The following is a 15,464-nucleotide window of genomic DNA, read 5'->3' as shown; positions in this document are numbered from 1 at the left end:
GAGAGAGAGAGAGAGAGAGAGAGAGAGAGGTAGAGATAGAGAATATAGAGTGTGACAGAGAGATAGAGAGAGAGAAAGAGATAGAAAGAGAAATATAGAATGTGACAGAGAGAGAGAGAGAGAGAGTGTGAGAGAGAGAGAGACAGAGTGACAGAGAGAGATAGAGAGTGACAGAGAGAGATAGAGAGAGAGAGATAGGGAGTGTGACAGAGAGATAGATAGAGAGAGAGATAGAGAGAGAGAGAGAGAGAGAGAGAGAGAGAGAGATAGAGAGAGAGAGAGAGAGAGAGAGATAGAGAGAGACAGAGAGAGAGAGAGAGAGAGAGAGATAGAGTGTGACAGAGAGAGAGAGAGAGAAAAAAGAGAGTGAGAGAGAGAGAGAGAGAGAGAGTGACAGTTAGAGAGAGAGAGAGATAGAGAGAATAGAGAGAGAGAGAGAGAGAGAGAGACAGAGAGATAGAGAGAGAGAGAGTGACAGAGATATATATATAGAGAGAGAGAGAGAGAGAGAGAGAGAGAGAGAGATAGAGAAAGAGAGAGAGAGAGAGAGATAGAGAGAGAGAGAGAAAGAGAAATAGACAGAGAGATATGTATATATAGACAGAGAGAGTGATAGAGATAGAGAGATAGATATAGAGAGAGAGAGATAGATATATATAGAGAGAGATAGATATATAGATAGAGAGAGGGAGAGAGAGAGATAGAGAGAGAGAGAGATATATAGATATATAGAGAGAGAGAGAAGAGAGAGAGTAGAGAGAGAGAGAGAGAGAGAGAGAGATAGACAGAGAGAGAGAGAGACAGTGAGAGAGAAATATAGATAGACAGATATATATATATAGAGAGAGAGAGATAGAGACAGATGTATATATATAGAGAGAGAGATACATAGAGAGATAGAGAAAAAAAGAGGTAGAGAAAGAGAGATATATAGAGAGAGAGAGAGAGATAGACAGAGATTGAGAGGTAGCGAGTGGTAGAGAGATAGACAGTGACAGAGAGTGAGAGTGATAGAGAGACAGAGAGATAGACAGAGAGAGAGAGGGGCAGAAAGAGAGAGACAGAGAGAGATAGAGGGTGACAGACAGAGTGACAGAGAGGGTGAAAGTGACAGAGAGAGACACACACACAGATAGTAACAGCGAGAGAGGTACACAGACATACACAGTGAGAGAGACGGACACAGACAGAGAGCGAGAGACACACGCATAAACACAGACAGACACAGTGACAGAGAAAGACAGGAAGTGACAAACACAGAAAGAAAGAGACAAACACACAGAGACAGAGAGAGCCTTGTGGAGATATTCCGTCACAGGGCAGATCTTAAACCACGCGGAGTTAATGGAGGTGGCAGTCCGGCAGGTAATGGGATCAGACTGTGCTCTGTCCCTGGAAATGCACAGATAAACAATGCATGGAGCCGCAGGCTGATCTCGCAGTAATTTACACAAAATATCATCTGTTTTTCATTCTGCAAAGGCTGAATTACCTTTTTCTCAAATGCACTTTAAACGATCCTGTCTCACTTTTGCGTTTTGCCACTCACAGCCTCGTGAACATGTCCAAACCCGTTTGATTGATTGGAATATTCATTGAAACTAGTCAGACTAGTGAGTTATTGAGGGAAGTCGTAGCAGCCTCCTTTCTTCATTCTTGTTTATAACCATAAATAAAACTCCTTGCAGAGTTGAGTTATAACCAAAAATAAGACAGAGTTTTAGGTAGCTGGGTGTGCCTTCCCACTATTTCTATACATCCCCCCCACAATTCTGGTGCAAAGATCAGCAATGGATGGTTGAAACAACTACTATGTTTTAACATTGATATTCCAAGGAGGGTTTAGACCAATTTGGAAGAAAGTTAATCGATTTTTGGGTCAAGCCAACTTCGGTTCAACTTTAGGTAACCTCTACACGGCATTGTATATTCCACTTAGTTAGCTGAACATTGAATTCTCCAACTTCAGGTAAACTCTATATACCACCCCCTTCTCCCCTAAGTCCTGGCTGGCCTTGTCCACATCTCATCTTTCCCTTCCACCCACAAATGCACAATTCACACTTTGTCAATCCTCTAGCTTCACGATTCGCAATGATTATTTCATTTAACACATTGTGTGTGTTCATCTCCGGCTTGTGTCCAACCATCTACCTATCAAACCCCACCCCCTCAGAGCCTGGGTTCACCCAAAGATCTTATAGCGATATCGCTATAAGATCTTTGGGTTCACCTATGACCTGCTACGTAAGTCCGGCCCCTCCTCCCCACCACGTTCTCCAGGGATGCTGCCTGACCCGCTGAGTTACCCAGCATTTTGTGCCTTTCCAGCATATGTTGCCCATCCCTAACTGTGCTCAAATGAAGGGCTGTCGTGAAATGAAGCCGCCCTTTATTGCATAAGCCGCACCAGGTAAGGATGGCCAGCTCCTTTCATCCATGTCTCTCATCCAGTAGGCGTTGCTCTTCTGACACAAAATGTAAGGAGGAAAGTCAAAATAAAGGCTGCGATGCTGGAAATCTAAAATATAAACTTCAAGTAAACCCAGCAGTATTGATTTCTCTAACTCCAAGTAACCCACGCTTTCCTTCTCTCTCCATCCCTCCCCCATTCTAATTCTCAGACTAATTTCAATGTCCCCCTGGTTAAATATTACTGATGGTATGCTTTGTTGCCAGCTTCCCCTCTGCTAACAATGCACCATTCTACATTTCCTTGATCACCGTCCCCTTTGATCAGTTTTCACGCCTGACCCGTCCATATCTCTGTCTTCCTCCTCTCAATCCGAAGAAAGGTCTTGCTATAGAGGGAGTACAGAGAAAATTCACCAGACTGATTCCTGGGCTGGCAGGACTTTCATATGAAGAAAGACTAGATAGACTCGGCTTGTACTCGCTAGAATTTAGAAGATTGAGGGGGGATCTTATAGAAACTTACAACATTCTTAAGGGGTTGGACAGGCTAGATGCAGGAAGATTGTTCCCGATGTTTGGGAAGTCCAGAACAAGAGGTCACAGTTTAAGGTTAAGGACTGTAAGTCTTTTAGGACCGAGATGAGACAAAAAAAATTCACACAGAGAGTGGTGAATCTGTGGAATTCTCTGCCACAGAAAGTAGTTGAGGCCACACAGTTCATTGGCTATATTTAAGAGGGAGTTAGATGTGGCCCTTGTGGCTAAAGGGATCAGGGGGTATGGAGAGAAGGCAGGTACAGGATACTGAGTTGGATGATCAACCATGATCATATTGAATGGCAGTGCAGGCTCGAAGGGCCAAATGGCCTACTCCTGCAACTATTTTCTATGTTTCTATGACCCGAAACGTCACCCATTCCTTCTCTCCAGAGATGCTGCCTGTCCCGCTGAGTTATTGCAGCATTCTGTGCCTGTCTTCGGCACTTTGGGAGATTAATGCTTCCATTAACAGGGGAGCATTATTGCTGGAAACGCAAGAAACTGTAGAAGCTGCAATCTTCAGCAAAAAAACATCTGCTGGAGGAATCAGGCAGCATCTGTGGACAGAAATAGCCAGACAACAATTTCATAAGTTTATTAATTCCAACTGCATAATGAGGCCATTCGGCCCATCAAGCCATTCAATCATGGCTGATCGATCTTTCCCTCTCAACCCCATTCTCCTGCCTTTGCTCCATAACACTTGGTACCCTTACTACTCTAGAATCTGTCAATCTCCGTCTTAAAAATACCCATGACTTGGCATAGACAATGAATTCCACGACCTTTTGATTAAAGACATTTCTTCTCGTCACCTTTCTAAAGGAATCGTTTCTATGAGACGATTATTCCCTGGTATCCCACAGAACAGATTATCTTCCCCAACTAAGAGGCGTTTCAAAATTACCCACCTAAGTGTAGATTTTAATCAAAGTCTTGAATGCAGAACATTGATCAATGCTGATCACGACTGAAATGGACAAAACATGTTTTGCCTCCAGATTATAGAAAACCTCATTATTAAGATAAAACATGACAACAGGAAATACCAAAAGCCTGCTGAACTTGAAGCTCACCTGTTTGTGTGTGTTAATGGGGTAAGCTCGAGTTTACGTTATCACAGGGAAGGACTCTTTTGCACTGTGACAGGTAGGTGCAACAAGCTGTAACACAATTAATTCCACAAATTGGATAGATTGATTTTGTATTTAGTCCCAATGTTAATTGTGAATGATTCCAATCTGTTCAGTGGCAGCTAGTGGACCTTGGATTGCCAACAATCAAAAAGATAATTTCAATGAAGGTAAGACTTTTAATCAGTAAATATTTCTTCCAAACCCATTTAAGCTTTAAATTGGTTCATATCCACTGTTGTCTATAATGCTGATATAAATTCTCAGCATAAAGTATACAATATGGATATCCATGTTCCCCACAGATGCCAGACACAAAAAGCTGGAGTTAGTCAGCGGGTCAGACAGAATCTCTGAAGAAAAGGAATATGTGATGTTGCGGGTCAAAGCCCTTCTTCAGATTGAGATTAAGGTCTCAATCCGAAACATCACCTATTCCTTTTATATGTATAGACCTTTCATAGGTCTACAGACTGAAGAAGGGTTAAGGCACAAAACCTTGCCTATTTTCTTCGAATCAGTCTGAAGAAGGGTTTCGGCCCGAAACGTTGCGTATTTCCTTCGCTCCTTAGATGCTGCTGCACTCACTGAGTTTCTCCAGCAGCACTTATGTCTACCTTCGATTTTCCAGCATCTGCAGTTCCTTCTTAAACACATAGGTCTACCGACAATAGACACAAAATGCTGGAGTAACTCAGCGGGTCAGACAGCTTCTCTGGAGAAAAGGAATAGGTGACGTTTCGGGGCGAGACAATTCTTCAGACTGAAGAAGGTTCTCGACCTAACGAAGGATCTAGACCCGTCTGAAGACCCTTCCTCAGACTGAAAAAGGTACTCGACCCGAAACATCACCTATTCCTTTTTTCCAGAGATGTATTCTGACCCGCTGAGTTACTCCAGCATATTGTGTCTATCTTCGGTTTAAACCAGCATCTGCAGTTCCTTCCTACACATTTCTCCAGAGATGCTGCCGGACCCACTGAGTTACTCCAGCACTTCATAAACTACAGTCTCTAAATTATATTTAATATAGGCTAGTAGAATAGGCAGAATATGCCCAAAATAACATAATATTATACAATTAAATAGTATCACAGAAGCTTGCTGGACTCATCAAGTCTTTATTCTATCAAAGTTTAATCCAAATAGTTCCTTTGAGTTACATTTTTAAAACTGCAAATGAGACTATATTCATCACCCTTTCTTATTTCAAATTCCAATTACTTAATGGATAGAAATTCTTCATGTTGCCTCTGGTTCTTTTGCTCATTATCTTAAATCTCAGCTTCCTGCTTATAGAAAAATGCAGAAATTAGGTGCAGGAGTCTGTCATTCGGTTTCCTTCGAGCCTGCACCGCCATTCAATATGATCATGGCTGATCATCCAACTCAGAATCCCGTACCTGCCTTCTATCCATACCCCCTGATCCCCTTAGCCACAAGGGCCACATGTAACTCCCTCTTAAATATAGCCAATGAACTGGCCTCAACTACCCTCTGTGGCAGAGAGTTCCAGAGATTCACCACTCTCTGCGTGAAAAGAGTTCTTCTCATCTCGGTTTCCAATTAAAGGATTGAAATTCTTCAGGTTATCCTTAAGATTGTCTCAGCTTCCTGTTATGGACTTCCAGGACATCGGGAACAATCTTTAGAGTTTGCATCTAGCCTGTCCAATTTTTTAAGAATTTTGTAGATTTCTTCAGCCAATGGAGACAACTTTTACTCTGTCTGAATTTTTTTTAAACTTTAGAGTTTGATAATTAGGGGACATAGATTTAATATCAGAAGTCACGCAAATAATAGGGAAAACATTTTATTTTCTTCCAAAGAGTTATGGTGAGTGTCCCAGATCTCAGTGCTTGATTGGAGTTTCTATAAAGGCAGAAACTCTTAATTAAACATTTAGGATGTGTCTGGATGACCCATAAGGCAAGGCAAGTCTGAATAAGAGTCCTGACCCAAAACATCACCTATCCATGTCCTCCAGAGATGCTGCCTGACCTACTGAGTTACTCCACCATCTGCAGTTCCTTGTGTCTGGAAAAGGCTATGAACCGAGAATTGAGTGGGGAGATCAACTTAAATAATTTCCTATTCTTGGTTGACAATGCACCAATATAGACTTCTTTAACATGTAAAACATTTATATCATCACGAGATTCTGGCACTCTGCGTTTCCTTTCTGACAAGATCACCCCTGTACTTCTTCTTGCGTGTTGCGTGCACAGCCGAAAGTTGTTGGACAACTTGTTCTATTTGATCTTCCGTTTGTGCAAGTCGAGTTGATTGCATTAGTCGAAACAGGGTTTCGTGAAGGTTGCAATCTTCCACCCCACCCCTGTACTTGATTAAACGTATGTATCATAGAAGAAATGTCTCAACCCGAAAGGTCTCAACCACAGTGGTGAGTCAGTGGAATTCTCTGCCACGGAAAGTAGTTGAGGCCAGTTCATTAGCTATATTTAAGAGGGAGTTAGATGTGGCCCTTGTGGCTAAAGGGATCAGGGGATATGGAGAGAAGGCAGGTACAGGATACTGAGTTGGATGATCAGCCATGATCATATTGAATGGCGGTGCAGGCTCGAAGGGCCGAATGGCCTACTCCTGCACCAATTTTCTATGTTTCTATGAAATGGGAAGAATGGTCTCGACTCGAAACGTTACCTGTTCCTTCTCTCCAGAGAAGCTGCCTGTCCCGCTGAGTTACTCTGCCATTTTGTGTCTACCTTCGGTGCAAAACAGCGTCAGCAGTTTCTTCCTATACATAAAATAATGTAAAGATTAAATAAAATAAAGATGCTTTGTGCATGTTTGTTCCATTCATTTTAATTTGTCCAGTTATAGAAAAGCTGTTACCCCAGCTGTCCTTGACTGCAGTGCAACCAGACACAGGGAATGCTCATTTAAATGAGCAGCTCATCTCTTCACCATTCAAGTTGACATTTGAGGTATGAACAAAGCTATAGACTACCCAATGATTAATTATTCAAGTCAAGTCAAGTTTATTTGTCACATACATATACGAAATGTGTAGTGAAATGAAAAGTGGCAATGCTCGCGGACTTTGTGCAAAAGACAAACAAACAAACTACAAACAGAATGGTACACAATCACATATTCACATATTACATATTTGTGGGAGGGAAGAAAAAGGAAAAAAATAGCAATTTTTAAAAGACACCACACAACAGTAAAATGGTCCCAGTAAAGTTAGTCCCTGGAGAGATAGGAGTTTACAGTCCTAATGGCCTCTGGGAAGAAACTCCTTCTCATCCTCTCCGTTCTCACAGCATGGCAACGGAGGCGTTTGCCCGACCGTAGCAGCTGGAACGTAGCTGCTTCTGCTTGAAGGCGGAAGGAGAGAATTATGTCAATTTGCATGTTTTTAACAAAGCCAGGAAATATTGTTTCTTTAGGGCGGCACGGTGGCCGAGCGGTAGAGATGCTGCCTTACAGCACTGGAGACCCGGGTTCCAACCCAACTATGGGTGCTTGTCTGTACAGAGATTGTACCTTCTCTCCCTGACTGCGTGGGTTTTCTCCGAGAACTTTGGTTTCCTGCCACACTCCATAGACGTACTGGTTTGTCAGTTAATTGGCTTGGTATAAACGTAAAAATGACCCCTATCTAATGAGCGGGGATTGCCAGTCGACGCAGATTTGGTGGGCCGAAGGGCCTGCTTTCGCACTACATCTCAAAACTAAACGACCCTAGACCTGTACGGGTTACTAAGCGATTTCAGTAGGGTAGTTAAGATTTAACCACATTTCAGTAGGTCTGGAAACACTCAGGCCTCGGGTAAGGTAAGGAACTTTCCATCCTTGAATGAAATCAGCAAATAGATGGGTTTTTACAATACTCTGGTAGTTTCATGTTGACCACTTCTTGGAGTTATGCATAAGGACACGTGTAAAATGCAATTGTTTTGAATGCACCACCAAAATTGCCAAGTACATTTACTTATAGTGTCATAGAGAGATACAGTGCAAAAACAGGCCCTTCAGCTCAATTCACCCACACCAGCCAATAATGTCCCAACTAGTCCCACAGTCCAACATGCCCCTTCTACACTAGTCCCACCTGTCCGCGTTTGGCCCATATCCCTCCAAACCCGTCCTATCCATGTACTTGTCTAACTGTTTCTTAAATGTTGGGATAGTCCCAGCCTCAACGACCTCCTCTGGCAACTCGTTCCATACACCCACCACCCTCTGTGTGAAAAGGTTCCCCCTCGGATTCCTATTAAATCTTTTCCCCTTCACCTTGAACATATTACTTGTTCTTTACTCAAAGATAATTTATCATTTGAATTGGCATACCTAGATGCCACAGTGAGAACTGAATCCCTGTCTACAGATTAATAATCCTATTGTAAAATACTGCAGATGTTAGAAATTTGACATATACTTAAAGTGATCAAAAAATACAGGTCTATGTGGGGAGAGAAACAGCACTAAAGTTTCAAATCTACAACCTTTTAGAAGTTCTCTGGGTCACCGAGTTTCCATTTATTATTTTAGTTTTGTCTTGATGTTTTTATCAAGATACAATAATGTGCATTTTAAAGAAGCCAAAATGTCTAGATCAGTCTCAATGAATATTAGTAAGTAAGTAAGTTTATTGGCCAAGTATTCACATACAATGAATTTGCCTTGGTGCTCCGCCCACAAGTAACACCATGACATACAGTGACAGTTACGAATGACTCAGAAATTATGTGCAAGATTAATTGTGGATTTCTAGTTAATCGCATTCTCTCAGGCTTTAATTCTGTTGTCTTTCTCAATTAGATTTCAGAGAGAAGTAGCACTGTTCGAACAGACTGCTTAGCAATCAAACATTTCTTACATAGGATCAGCATTGTCCATCCACAGGTATTTAATTAATGTCTAACAACTGAGTGATGTTGATAGAAATAAAACATTAAAACAAACTGGAGTACACCTGGACTGTCATAACCTCCAAAGAAAGATGTTTGGATAGACACAAAATGATGGAGTAACTCAACGGGACAGGCAGCATCGCTGGACTTGAGACTTTTCTGAAGAAGTCCTGAAGAGTCTGGAGATGGGTCTCGACCCAAAACGGCACCCATTCTTTTCTCCAGAGACGCTGCCTGTCCCGCTGAGTTACTCCATAATTTTGTGTCTATCTTCGGTTTAAACAAGCATTTGTAAGGTGTCCTTGAGACTCTTGAAAGGCGCCCATAAATAAAATTTATTATTATTATTATTATTATTATTATAATGGCACGATTTATTCTTAAACGTAAATTCCAAAAACTATGAATAAGTAAAATAATTTTCTTCCCCTTTAGCTGAAAAATGAGTTTCACATCAAAGTAAATGGAGTTCTATTGAATCAAACTTTTGGGTAAGAATATTAATTTACTATCATATTGCTGGAGTATTGTGTAGAATATCATTTAAAAAAATAATATCAAGTAGTCAAGTCAAGTCAAGTTTTTTTGTCACATACACATACGAGATGTGCAGTGAAATGAAAGTGGCAATGCTCGCGGAACAACAAAACAACCAAACAAATTATAAACACAATCATAACACACATATTATTTTACATAATAAATAATAGAAGGAAAAACGTTCTGTACAATTCGTCCCTGGTGAGAAAGGCCTTACAGTCGAATTGCCTCTGGGAAGAAACTATTCAACCTCTCCGTTCTCACTGCATGGCAACGGAGGCGTTTGCCTCTGACCGTAGCGGCTGGAACATTTTTGCAGGGGTGGAAGAGGTCTCTCATGATTTTGTTCTACTCTCTACCATCTATTTTTAGTTCCTGCACAATTTCCTGGGGGGTGAGTGAAGTTCCCTTAGTGCGTTCGGCCGAACGCACTTCTCTCTGCAGAGCTTTCTTGTCCTTGGCAGAGCAATTCCCAAACCAGATGGTAATGTTCCCGGACAAGATGCTTTCCACCGCCGCTGCGTAGAAGCACTGGAGGATCCTCGGAGACACTCTGAATTTCCTCAATTGCCTGAGGTGGTAAAGGCGCTGCCTTGCCTCACCAGTGTTGAGGCGTGTCATATCCTCGGAGATGTGGACTCCCAGATATTTAAAACAGTTCACCCTATCCACAGGATCACCATGTATACTCAATGGAGTGTACGTCCTCGGATGATGTGCCCTCCTAAAGTCCATGATCAATACTCCTTCGTTATAAGGAGAAGGGGGTGGAATCAGTAGATCTAAGGGGGAAGTATTTCTCACAGAGGGTGTGAATATTTGGAACAAGTGCCAGAGGAGGTAGTGAAGGCCACTACTATTGCAATGATTAAAAGGCAGTTGGGCTGGCTCTGGAATAGGAAAGGACTAGAGGGACACAGGTCTAACATGGGCCAACGCAATTAGCGCAGATCAACATCATGGTCGGCATGGCCAAGATGAGCAATCACAATCCACACAGTTTTGCCTCAATATTGACCTTTTTAATACAACCCAACATCTGACTTGCAGACTGTGATCTGAACAGGCAGAAAGAGATCCCAGGAACGAGTGGGTTAACCTATGATGAACTCTTGTGACGCTGGGCCTGTACTCGCTGGAGTTTAGAAGAATGAGGGGGGGAGCCTCATTGAAACATACAGAATAGTGAAAGGCCTCGATAGAGTGGACGTGGAGAGGATGTTTCCACTAGTGGGAGAGTTTAGGACCAGAGGACATAGCCTCAGAATTAAAGGATGTCCTTTTTGGAAGGAGATGAGGAGTAGCTGCCAGAGTAAGGTTGTAGACAACGACGAACTGCCTTAGGGGCTCCGACTCCGGATTTTCTTGAGATTTACTCCTGGAGCCTTTTCCATGACTGGATATGGCCACAAGGCAGTGGAGGTTTTAAATCAGAGTTTTCCCACTCCTAGATGGGCCGCCTTCCCAGGCTGACGAGCCCCCTAGCAATAGTCAACAGTGAATAGACCAAGAACCTATTTCCAATGACTGTGACCTTTGCTGCACTGCATTATTTAACAATGGTGGCCGATTGGGAAAGGGGGAGATGCAGCGAGACCTGGGTGTCATGGTACACCAGTCATTGAAGGTAGGCATGCAGGTGCAGCAGGCAGTAAAGAAAGCGAATGGTATGTTAGCTTTCATTGCAAAAGGACTTGAGTATAGGAGCAGGGAGGTTTACTGCAGTTGTACAGGGTCTTGGTGAGACCACACCTGGAGTATTGCGTACAGTGAATAGACAAAGAACCTATTTCCAATGACTGTGCCTTTGCTGCACTGCATTATTTAACACTAAGCATTAACCTGTTATTTTAAACACTGACACAACCTAGTGAGCCTATGACTCAGAACAACCAGTACCCGTTGTACAACAAAGGGAACACAATTTGCTCAATAAACAAGGACCATGAAACTATAAGCCATCACAATTTATCACCACAAAAACAATGTCATTTTGGGAAAAGTGTAATGAGTAGAGCATAAATTAAACCAGGAATCTGCAAAGAAGATTTATGGTGTTTAAGAAAGAACTGCAGATGCTGGAAAATCGAAGGTAGACAAAAATGCTGGAGAAACTCAGCCGGTGCAGCAGCATCTATGGAACGAAGGAAATAGGTCAAATCAGGCCGAAACGTTGCCTGTTTCCTTCGCTCCATAGATGCTGTTGCACCCGCCGAGTTTCTCCAGCACTTTTGTCTACCCAAGAAGATTTATCAGAATGTTGCCAGGGTTTGAATTCGCTGATACAGTAAACCCTCGTTTTAACCCGACCTTTTTAGTTATAGCGGACTGACCTGCTGACCTTCATCGCCAGGACAGACTCCCGACACCACCCCTGGACTGCGCCAACTCCACGGCCACTTCCAGGCCGGGCTGCCCTGCCCATGCCATACAGTTCCCCTGCTCCCCACCCCCCCTACACAGTTTCCACAGCCAACAACGTTCAGTCCTCTTCCTCTTGTTCACCCGTGGTCGGTGCCTATTGAGGCCTCCGCAGTCGCCGCTACGGCGGCCCAATGTTTCAGGCCTTCTCGCTCCGGCGTCGGAAGAACACTCTCAGCAGCTTGTAGTTCCGAAACGACCGCTTCCTACCGGAGAACGCGGCTCCCGAAGTCTACAGGCCGCGCTGGGTGGAGCTCCAACACTGGCGACCTCGGCAAAAGGTCCCAGGCTCCGCTGAACTGAAACGGAACTAAAGTAAAAGATACATGGATAGAAAGGTTTACGGAGGGATATTGGCTGAGTACAGCCAACTGCAGTTGTACAGGGTCTTGGTGAGACCACACCTGGAGTATTGCGTACAGTTTGGTCTCCAAATCTGAGGAAGGACGTTATTGCTATAGAGGGAGTGCAGAGACGGTTCACCAGACTGATTCCTGGGATGTCAGGACTTTCTTATGAAGAAAGACTGGATAGACTTGGTTTATACTCTCTAGAATTTAGGAGATTGAGAGGGGATCTTATAGAAACTTACAAAATTCTTTAAGGGGTTCAACAGGCTAGATGCAGGAAGATTTTTCCCGATGTTAGGGAAGTCCAGGACAAGGGGTCACAGCTTAAGGATAAAGGGGAAATCCTTTAAAACCGAGATGAGAAGAACTTTTTTTCACGCAGAGAGTGGTGAATCTCTGGAACTCTCACCCACAGAGGATAGTTGAGGCCAGTTCATTGGCTATATTTAAGAGGGAGTTAGATGTGGCCCTTGTGGGTAAGGGGATCAGGGGGTATGGAGAGAAGGCAGGTACGGGATACTGAGTTGGATGATCAGCCATGATCATATTGAATGGCGGTGCAGGCTCGAAGGGCCGAATGGCCTACTCCTGCACTTAATTTCTATGTTTCTATGTTTCTATGTTTCTATGTACAGGCAAATGGGATTAGGCTACATGGACAATTCCTTCCATCCCACAAATGCTGCTTGTCCCAAATGCTGCTTGTCTAACATATTGTTTGATGCACCAGATTCCAGCACTGTGGTCTTTTGTGCCTCCAGTAACTACACTTAATTTTCTTTAGGAATGAGAAACAAGAGAAGTTTTGCATCAGTGGACAATCTATACTTTGTGGCAGTGATCATTATATCATGTAAGTGTGAAGGAATGGCATACCTGGATCTTAATTTTACTGCTCAAAATGTGCAAATCACCCAAATATTGACAAGACCTCTAGATTGTTGCAGGAAAGTCTGTGGGGAAAAAAAAGACTTATTAAAAAAAAAACTGACTCGATTGTAATAGACAATAGACAATAGGTGCAGGAGTAGGCCATTCGGCCCCTCAAGCCAGCACCGCCATTCAATGTGATCATGGCTGATCATCCCCAATCAGTACCCCGCTCCTGCCTTCTCCCCATATCCCCTGATTCCGCTATCTTCAAGAGCCCTATCGAGCTCTCTCTTGAAAGTACCCAGAGAACCGGCCTCCACCGCCCTCTGAGGCAGAGAATTCCACAGACTCACAACTCTCTGTGAGAAAATGTGTTTCCTCGTCTCAGTTCTAAGTGGCATACCCTCTATTCTTAAACTGTGGCCCCTGTTTCTGGACTCCCCCAACATCGGGAACACGTTTCCTGCATCTACCGTGTCCAAACCCTTAATAATCTTATATATTTCAATAAGATATCCTCTCATCCTTCTAAATTCCAGAGTGTACAAGCCCAGCCGCTCCTTTATCCAGCCGCTGCATATGACAATCATGTATCGTCTTTCTGCTGACTGGATAGCACTCAACAAAAGCTTTTCACAGTACCTTGGTGCACATGACAATAAACTGAACTGTAAACTGTAACTGAAATGATCTCAGTAAACACTTAATTATGCCAATCAAATACTTACATTAACTTTCTTTCTGAGAAGAGATGATGAAAGTGCAACTCATCCACAATGCTGCAAACTCCACCCCGTTGCTGGAAAGTCGTTCCCTTTGTCCGTTCCCAAACAACTCGCAGAAGCCGGAGTCTGCGGATTGCTGGAGATATTACCAATAGCTGCAATCTGTCCGTGCCTGAAGAACTACCCTAACAAACCTGCTAGAATATCCAACGTCTCTGTATCCTTTAGGAAAAGAGTGTACAGTTTATGTGGACGTAAATGGGAGCTGGTTTTCTCTGTAACGTGTGTTCCCGTTGCACTTTTATTTACTGGTGTATAATGTCCACCAAATGTTACAATATCTTTAGACTGTAGGGATGGATGCCATCAAGAATTAAGTTTTGCCTTGGCATTGAGAGGGGAATTCCTGTTTTTATTTCTTCTTGAATATACAGAGGTTGGCTTTACTCAAACGAGTTTGCTAATCTTGCGTTTGAACTGCTTTCCCGAGGAAGAATGGCCTGATATTTCTATCAAGTGACTCATTGCTTACTCTGACTGTCCAGATCCCTACTAAATGGACTGTTATCCTGTTTAGACTCAGCCTCAGACACCATATTATTGAATGGCCGAGCAAGCTTTAAGGCCTACCCTACCCCTTTTTTTTCCTCCTTTTATATTTTTGGCGATAATCGCGTTTATTTTCAAACTGAGAGTTGTGAGTCTGTGGAATTCTCTGCCTCAGAGGCGGTGGAGGCCGGTTCTCTGGATGCTTTCAAGAGAGAGCTAGACTGAGCTCTTAAAGATAGCGGAGTCAAGGGATATGGGGAGAAGGCAGGAACGGGGTACTGATTGTGGATGATCAGCCATGATCACGTTGAATGGCGGTGCTGGCTCGAGGGGCTGAATGGCCTACTCCTGCACCTATTGTCTATTGTCTATTGTCTACAGCCTGTGCTGCCTATATGTAATAAGTTCATAAGTTCATAAATGAGAGGAGCAGAATTAGACCATTTGGCCCATCAATTATACTCTGCCATTCAATCATGGCTGGTCTATCTTTCCCTCTCAACCCCATTCTCCTGCCTTCTCCCCATAACCCCTGACCCCTTGAGGTACTAATCAAGAATCTAGCTATCTCTGCCTTAAAAACATCCATTGACGGCCTCCACAGCCGCCTGAGGCAATTCATTCCACATTCACCACCCTCTGACTAAAGTAATTCCTCCCCATCGCCTTCCTAAAGGGACGTCCTTTACTTCTGAGGCTATGACCTCTAGTCCTAGACTCTCCTACCAGCGGAAACATCCTCTCCACATCCACTCCATCCAGGCCTTTCACTATTCGGTAAGTTTCAACGAGGTCGTAATGGTACATAATGAATGGAAAATGATTATTTGACAAATGATCCACTAAGGTTTCTGCGGGTGAATGAGAATGAGAGATGTATGTGCGTGCAATGTTGATATTTGCTTTAACCGAATGGCACTCCTTAACTTGACACATATATTTATACATGGACCCGCTGATCTGCCCTTATCATTCAAGGATGGTAAATGTTCCTTGTCGTTCTTTATGGATCCATCCCATCTGGCAGACTGGAAG

General features: G+C 43.2%; 1 protein-coding gene across 1 annotated transcript; it reads left to right on the top strand.

Moving 5' to 3' along the window:
• Positions 1-1,081: 1,081 nt before the first annotated feature.
• Positions 1,082-14,449, top strand: LOC129714973 (type 2 DNA topoisomerase 6 subunit B-like). Its single transcript, XM_055664773.1, has 8 exons — positions 1,082-1,365; positions 3,957-4,104; positions 4,205-4,258; positions 6,927-7,036; positions 8,880-8,963; positions 9,407-9,462; positions 13,067-13,135; positions 13,905-14,449. The coding sequence occupies exons 1-8, from the start codon at positions 1,345-1,347 to the stop codon at positions 14,197-14,199; spliced, it is 837 nt and encodes a 278-aa protein (XP_055520748.1). The 5' UTR covers positions 1,082-1,344; the 3' UTR covers positions 14,200-14,449.
• Positions 14,450-15,464: the final 1,015 nt, after the last annotated feature.

Source organism: Leucoraja erinacea, chromosome 44, assembly GCF_028641065.1.
Source record: "Leucoraja erinacea ecotype New England chromosome 44, Leri_hhj_1, whole genome shotgun sequence".
NCBI classification, from domain to species: domain Eukaryota; kingdom Metazoa; phylum Chordata; class Chondrichthyes; order Rajiformes; family Rajidae; genus Leucoraja; species Leucoraja erinaceus.
The sequence above is the reverse complement of the archived record's forward strand: the minus strand, read 5'-3'. Positions and strand labels throughout refer to the sequence as shown.